This window comes from Solanum tuberosum, unplaced genomic scaffold (assembly GCF_000226075.1).
Source record: "Solanum tuberosum cultivar DM 1-3 516 R44 unplaced genomic scaffold, SolTub_3.0 scf00130, whole genome shotgun sequence".
Lineage (NCBI taxonomy): Eukaryota > Viridiplantae > Streptophyta > Magnoliopsida > Solanales > Solanaceae > Solanum > Solanum tuberosum.
In genome coordinates this window covers 75,725-83,990 of record NW_006239060.1, presented here as the reverse complement: position 1 = coordinate 83,990, position 8,266 = coordinate 75,725, and the positions used below count along the sequence as shown (strand labels likewise).

General features: G+C 32.1%; 1 protein-coding gene across 1 annotated transcript; it reads right to left on the bottom strand.

Moving 5' to 3' along the window:
- Positions 1–2,414: 2,414 nt before the first annotated feature.
- Positions 2,415–4,986, bottom strand: LOC102585500 (probable WRKY transcription factor 21). Its single transcript, XM_006351571.2, has 3 exons — positions 3,587–4,986; positions 3,380–3,505; positions 2,415–2,847 (listed from the first exon to the last, which is right to left on the bottom strand). Exons 1-3 carry the CDS (start codon positions 4,354–4,356, stop codon positions 2,703–2,705), a joined length of 1,041 nt encoding a protein of 346 aa, XP_006351633.1. The 5' UTR covers positions 4,357–4,986; the 3' UTR covers positions 2,415–2,702.
- Positions 4,987–8,266: the final 3,280 nt, after the last annotated feature.

Genomic DNA, 8,266 nt, shown 5'->3' with positions numbered 1-8,266 from the left:
CTTTATTTAAAAAAATTAAAGTTAGAGTTGGAGTTATATTTGGTTATACTTTTGATAAAAAATATTTAGAATTTGAATATATATGTTTTAATAAAATATGAAATATGATTTTATTAAGGTTATGTTATAAATATAAAAATATTTAGAAGAAAATTGAAGAGAGATAAAAAGAAAAAGTGAAAGTGAAAACAAAGTCAAGTGGTATTTGAAACTTTTATAACCAAATGTTTATTTTTAAATAAAATGGAAAAAAATTCAAAAAAAAAAATTGAATAGGGGGATTTTGATAACTAAGTTTGTGTGTGGACATCTGATATGAAGTCATGATTTTACAATGTTTGGATAATGCGGTTTGTGATCTTGATTTGTAATCATGATTTTGATTCCAAATGTTGAATTGAAATCATGATTCATATCGCATATCCAAGAGCAAGTTTAACTATTCTCCGTGAAAGTGTGTACGAATAGTATTAAATATGATGTATTAGTAATGCTATGATTAATTATGCTAAAACTATTTCTTATCCACTTTTTAATTTGGTGTATTAAGAATAGTTCTATCTTTACCCATGTTTTCTTATAATAATAGCTCATACATTACTAATATAATTATGCATAGTCTCAAAATCGTATCAAATAGAAAAAAAATCTCATACCTAATATATGTATTAGATTTTCTAATACTTTTTATCAAACGAGCTTTAATTTTTTAATGCAACGGCCGAAGTCTAATCCTTTAACCAACCAAAGGAAGCAACATACACGTCGAAAGACCAATAAGAATTGTGATAGCATGGATAGTCCACTCTTAATTACAGATATCAAGTATGAATTTTAAATATGGAAAAAATCATGTTACATAATATACATTTAAATAAATCGAACTTCAATATAAATATATGATATACTTTAAGATGAAAAAAAAAATACATGTTGAATGGCTGACATACTGTACGGACTCCATAATAACAATGGGAAATAAAAGCAGGAGCCATAGCGTCTTATCGACTCAATTTTAAGATAAAGATAGCAAACGGCAAATTCAGCTTTCAAATCAGGGCTCAAGCATAGCAGTTTGAAACAAGATAAAGAGAAGCAAGTTAGTGAAGTATTTGCTTCATCTTTACCTAGAGATTTAGGGTTCAAGTTTTTCAGGGTACGAAGTCACTTTTGTTAGAGAGTATTTTACCTCCTCAATGTGGAATTTTTTGGAATCGGAATTTAGTTAGATTTCAATGTAGATATCAAACACCGAGTGGGAAAAAAAAAGTTTGTGAAGCACTAACTTGCACTCTTTTCTTAGCTAGTGCTTTGCTTGCCATATTCCACTACAATGAGACATGACGTACCACATGCCCTTTCACAGGAAACACAACGTATCCAATTGTGGGCCTAACGATTTGACGAGAGAGAATTTCTCGAATGGTGAATATTCTCTCACTTTTGAATCTTAAGCTCGTGACTCGTGAGTGTGAGTTATTAAGGTAGCAAAAAGAGTTAGAGGTCCTAGGGAGGGATTAAAAAAAACTAACAACTCTTAACCCTATTTATTTATTCGGATATTTACCAGGTAATGTAGATTTTTTATATCACTTTAGTATTTTGAATAGGTAAATACTATAAGGAGACTTGCGGATTTTTCCATAGTGAAAACGGATTTGTAGCAATCAGAAGACTTACGGGTTTCTCCATAGTGAAAATGGATCTGCAGCAACCAGGACTACGGACGCAAATAATTTCCTTTATTCACAGCCTAAATATATCCTTGTGAAATGCATAACGTTTCACTAACCCTGTATATTTTTACTACACCCATAATGGTATATTTATACAATAGGATTAGAGTTATTAAAGAGAATAAACTAATGGACTATCAGGCTAATTAACACTCCTTATGAATGGAATAGATATTTCCAACACCTACACTAAACTTAAACTTGAATCCAACTAATTGATCTTAATTATAGAAGAATTGAAAGGCACAAAACAAAGTTGCTTAGATAATGCACATCATTCCTATTCCCAACTAAGGCAAAAGAGCAAACCATCAGTCACCATGTGTCATTTATTAAGTATATATAATATATATCAAAGGGACAAACCCCTGATTCACTCCTGATATTGACATACTAACCTGCAATAGCTAGTTCCCTATGCCCAAGACATAAGTTTCTTAATAGAGCATTGATTTTATAGGAGGTAGTGTTAAAATTCCTCTACAAACAGCTATTATATTCTTATTCTTTTCCTGACCATCATTGCATCATGCTCCTCCGTTTTAGGGGCAGTAGGAGCCATTTAGCTCAGTTGATTGGCTATGTGAACTTTTACCTTGTTGGTAGGATTAAACAAATCTACCGTCCAACCCAAGATCTGCATTCTAAGTAGTATGATTATTAAATAAGCACAAAAGATAATTTGCAAAAATCCCAAGTTTTTTCAAAAAGGGAGTCATACTTTATGAGGATAATCTTACAATTAGGAAACCTCAAGTCTCACTGCATCATTCTAATTGAACCTGGCTTTACATTTGCCTTTCCATATACCTAATAGACCCTCCCAATTTTGAACTAGTATTTGGCCCCATCTGCATTGCACTTCAAAGCAAAATATGTACAGGAACAATTGAAGCCGGTCAAAAATAGAGTATTAGAAATTTCTCGAGGCTTGTGATGATCTTTGTTAGAATTTCTCTAAAGATCTCATGCATTTGCCGATTGAGATGGCAACCTAGGATGGTTATGTTCTCCTTCGTAAGTGACAATAAGCATCGAAGGTTCTTCCAAGCATCGCTCGACATGTTTCCTGGCAGGACAGCCTCTCATGCTGCTACACTTATAGTATCCCCTGCACAATCCAAGAAAAACTTTAGCTGAGTTTGTGTTTTGCTTGAATCATAGAAATTGCACACCTCGGGGAACTACCAGCGAACAAAAAAAAACTAGAAGGAAAAGTAAGACTACACAAAGCAGCAAGTTCACATTCTCTAGTTTAGCAAATTTTTATCAACAAATGAACCACTAAAACATCCCCTTTTAGTTGGCAAAGATGTTAAACGAAGCTGATTCATTTAATCCTAATAAATCATCCAATCTGTTAAATATCCAGGGACTAGCTATCTCCACCAGCCAAGTAAGATAAACAAGATACATTCAAGCAAAACAAAGGGGGAAACATGAGCACGTTGGCTTGTGAAAGATATATCTATGAGACAAAAAACAGCAGCAGAAACAAACATCATAAACAACAAGACGTGTAATACACTAAGAAGCAATCACAACAAAACCTTTAGTAATTCAAATGAGTTTACATTCTGTTCAACTTTGCAGACAATAGTATTAATACGCTGCATTATACAGGGAAAAGGCCAGAATAATACCTAGGGTGCGGAGAACCTTTGATCGGTTTCTGTCCATATTTTCTCCAAGAATACTCATCCGGGGGAATATCAGCTAGTTTGTTACTTATAGCAGGTACCTTGATTGACCTCTTTACCCTGTGCTTCCTGTTAAAGATAATCCAGCAAATCTTTTTAAGTACATATAAAACATAAGGAACTATATGATGCCTAAATTAAATTACGAACCTCTTCTTCGAGCAGTGACATCTGCCACTGCTTCCACATTTCACACTTCCCTCATCTCCCCTTCCAGAGCACCTTTTCTTATGTTGAAATGAGCTCTGATCCGCAGAGCGAGAAGCCCCAATAAAATGGAAGGCATTACCATCCAAGTTAGCAACACTTCCATCAATACTCAACGAGGAGATAAACGACCTCGTTGATGACATAGTTGGAGTACATGCAGAGCTATCAAAATTTAAACTAATCCCACTATTGCTACGCCGATACATCATATCCGCCTGCTGTTTCATTTGTTGCTGCTGAAGCTGATACCGCCTCTGTTGTTGCTGTTGTAACTGCTGCTGCTGTTGAGTAAAGTGATAGCTTGACAAAGGTGTTTGTTGGGCTAACTGAAGAGGATTTTTACCATGTGAGTTTAACTCCAATGAAGGGTGAATCCTATTCACATTAGAACCATTTTCTAGTCTAATATTTTCAGGATAGGTGATAGGAAGCAACTGTAGAGGTTTAGGAGGATCATCAATTTTACAACTTGGGTTCTCTAACAAGAGGCTATGAGGGTAAGGGGTCAAAATTTTCTTGGCTTTTCTTACTCTTGCATGACCCAAATTTGAATTTAAGAGAGTCACCACTTTCTTGAACTTGTGAACAGCCTCTCCAGTCTCTCTTACTAAATTTCCAAACTGTTTCTCATCATGAGGTTGAGATAACATAGTAATAACTCTATGACAACTCTCAACTGCAACCCTGTTAGCTTCCTCAATCTCCTCCATATGTCACCAAGTAAAACAAAAAGATGATACAAGAAACAGAAAAGAGTGAAGAGATACCAACCAAATTGATACAACACAAAGAAACAAAAGGGGTCTTGAGAAATTCAACTCAAGAAAGGTAAAATCAACCAGAAAAAACAAGACATAACCTGAAGGTTATTAATCAATCAAACAGAAAACAGGGCAGGAAGCAGAGCTATAACATTGAGCAAAGAAAGAAAACAAATAAGAGACCAAACCCTAGATTCTCCAATCTCTATAGGGCTGTAGTTGATAGGAGTTTGGGAGGTGTGAAAGAGAAGACTTTGTTTAGCCAAGATAATTTTTGACATGTCCAAAAAAAATACAAAAGCTGCAATCTTTATTTTTTCAATCCACTATTGCATTTTATTGCTACTACTCCATTAGAAAGAGAAACAGTAGTGAAGTAGTAGTATATAGTATTAATAAAAGTGAGTTATCAACAATTTTCTTCAACTCTCTGACAAAGAAAGAAAGAGAGAGAAGAGGTTGTGATTTACTACTACTCCACTAGACTAGAGGAACACAAGTACTATTCTTGTTTTGTTTGTTCATTACTATAAATTATATATTTCACTTGTATGAACATAGAAATTCATATTTCTACTTATGAAATTATATTGACGATGAAAAATTAAACAAAATAGGAGGAGTCTTTGTTTTTATTTACTTAGAAGGAAAACTGGGGTATTAGTCACAGATTTCAAAGATTGGGTCCCAATATTGGACCTTGTTATTCTCACTATATTTTTTTTCTTCTTTCAAGTTGGTTTTCTATGTGCTTTTTACTACTTCCAACGTGGCTCGCATATTGTCCTTTTCCCTACAAACAGCATCTTATTGACTTATTGCATCCATTCTAATTTTAATAAAACAAAATAGGTGCCACTTCTCTCGTGTTCCATCCCTCCTCAAATTTTTATCTTTCAAATTCTTTTCTTAATTACTCTTCACTTTCATTTTATCTGATCTTATTATTATTATGGGTAAAAAGATAATTTTAAAGATAATTTTTAATTATAATAAGATAACATTCTTTTGGGGCGGAATATAAAAAAAAAGATGGAGGGAGTAGTATTTATTTGAGTTAATTCATTTGTCTTAATTTCTTTTTAGTTATGAGGAAATTTATATATTATTATTTTAAGAAGGTATTAGTTATACACATATAAATTGGTATCATTCATAAATTAGTTATTCCACCTTTTATCCTGGATAAAATAATATTATGTAGATTTTCCTCATATCTTATATAGGTAATAGTACGCAGATTTCTAAATTGCAAATCTAACATCATATTAACACTATATATAAATAATTTACCATCTAACCAATTGACAAATATAATATTACTTGGGCATAATTTCATATTTGCATAGCTCGCCTTAAAATCATCTACCAACTGACCCTTATTGAACAAAAAAAAAACCACCTTTGTTTTTATAGGATTAAAAAAAAACATATTTTTATTCAATATCACATAGTTCAAAAGGAGATTTATTATTATTATTATTATTTTAAAATTTATTTACTTCTGGATCCTTAAACTAGTTATGACACAACTATATGATGATGAAACTAACAGGATCTGATAATAATTCATAATTTCATATTAAGCTGTTATACAGTACAGCAATTTTAATTTGATTGCTACTAATAATTTATGGTTAGTTAGAGTAGTATAGTAATATATATATATGGTCCAAAAGATGAAAAGAATATGAAGACAAGATAGATGCACACCAAATTTCCTGTCCAAAATTGTCATTTATCTTGTCTTATATTTATCATGTGAAGGTTGGAACCTTCAAGGTCTCCTCTATCATCCCCCTACATTTTTTTTCAATAGAAAATCAAAAAATGATGTTAAAATGTCAATACATACTCCCTTCTCCAACCCCCCGTTCGTTAAAAGGTTTAAGTTTTGTTTAATTTTGTTCATACATCAGTTATATGATGGGTCTCCTAATAAATATTCTTAACTTTCGTGTTGTATAGAGCTATCATAAAAAATTTACAATCAGAAATAAGTAGTGACCAGTAGAGAGTAGTGATTGTGCGTGTAATGTGGACTAGTAAAAACTAACTAGTATATGTTTACTTAGTTACGTAATTTATTCTATTTTATATATTTTAGCAATTTACACTCTACCCTCTATATTTCCTTATAAAATCACAAAATTCTATATTCATAATCTCTTGTCGTGGAAATCAAACAAGCCCTTAATAAGGATTAATCAAGATATTGTGGAAGCAGGCAAAGCTGGATCTAGGGTGTTGTAGGAGGGGTTCACCTAAACTTCCTCCTCAAAAAATTATAGTGTGTATATATATATATTATATAAAGTATTTTATAACTTTTTAGGTATATATTTGAATTTCTTGAATATAAAATTAGAGGTTGAGTCACAATTAAGGCGTTTAAAATTTATTTTGAGAGTCCAAATTTAAATATTATATTTTTACTTTTCAATCATCTTTTGTGAAAATTTTAGATCCATCTCTCGAAGCAGGTCACCCAAATAGTGTATGATGTATAGCCCAAAGGTTCCACAGTCACTTTTGTCCAAAGGTGTTTGAAAGTAAATTTGAAAATGAGGTTGACACATCCATACATACCTAAATTGTAGCAACAATTGGACTTTTTCAGCCTCCCTATATTCTTTTTCTTTTTTCGGTTTTGCGCTCGATGTTTGGAGCTCATATTTGAACCCTGATTAAATTTGAATCGCGTACTGTATGGCTCATTTAGGAGTGACACTCCCAACAAGATTTTCTCCATACCTAGGGCTCGAACCAAGACCTCTAATTAAGAGTGAAACAGTTTCACCCCTACACCACAACTCATGTTGGTCCCATATTCTTTTTCTTCTCAACTTTGCTTTGAAGGTTTTCCCTCTCATTGGGACCACCCACAGCATCCTAGAAACTAGTCGTTTAGGGGGGGAAATTATTTTATTTTTGGGTACATTCTTTTTGTTACAAGACACAATATAGAGCTGCTATATTATATTGTACTAACATACATGAAAATTAAATCACTGAAGAATATAGTGCAGTGAATATGATTGCTCGTCCCTTAGTCATAGGTCTCAGGTTCAAATTATACCTATAAAATAGCTAAATTTATAAAGACTTAGCTGCTGTATTTATTCCTCCAATTGAAGATGTTACTCAAGTTATCAAATGTCAGAATAGATTCTAGCGATATAATGCAAAATTATTATTCCAAAATCAAAGTGAAACAATTTTAGTTTTGTTTTCACTTTTGATCATTCTAAGAAATTTGTATAATGTTGAAATTAACAAATATTTATAATGAGGGTAAAAAAATGTGTTTTGATAGGTCATATAAAATTAACATTTCAAAAATTTATAGACATCGTCTGAAATAATTAAGATTATTTATGTTACAATTCATACTGAGGGTCATCGGCAAAAATGTCTCGATGAATATTAAATGAACAAGAGATCACATCATTAACAAAAAATAACTTACTTAAAATATTTAAAAATTTATAATCAAGCGCTACCTTAATACTCTACCAACCTTCATCAAGCAACAATATTCGTTAGGCCAGAAAGGAGCATTGATACATGATTTAAGCAAATTAAGAGGTATTTAATAAAGAATTTTACTTGGGAACATGAAGAAATTATGATAATATATATTAATATATTACAATAAATAAATAGTACTAAACAAGGTACTAAATGCGTGTCATATGTGCAAGCATTTTCTTTGGCAACGGATATGATAGTTTTACTTTGAAAATAGCAACTACTAGTCCTACCAACAAAAGGGGTTAGGTTCAAAAGCAATTCCTCAAGTCATAATCTCGTTTATAACTATTAAATTCGACTATTAAAAAATTGTCCTTCTTCGAAC

Coding starts and splice junctions, on each gene's coding strand:
- LOC102585500 (XM_006351571.2), bottom strand. CDS start 4,356: ATGGAGGAGATTGAGGAAGCTAACAGGGTTGCAGTTGAGAGTTGTCAT. Junction 3,506..3,586: donor TGTCACTGCTCGAAGAAGAG/GTTCGTAATTTA, acceptor TATCTTTAACAG/GAAGCACAGGGTAAAGAGGT. Junction 2,848..3,379: donor AAAGGTTCTCCGCACCCTAG/GTATTATTCTGG, acceptor TGGATTGTGCAG/GGGATACTATAAGTGTAGCA.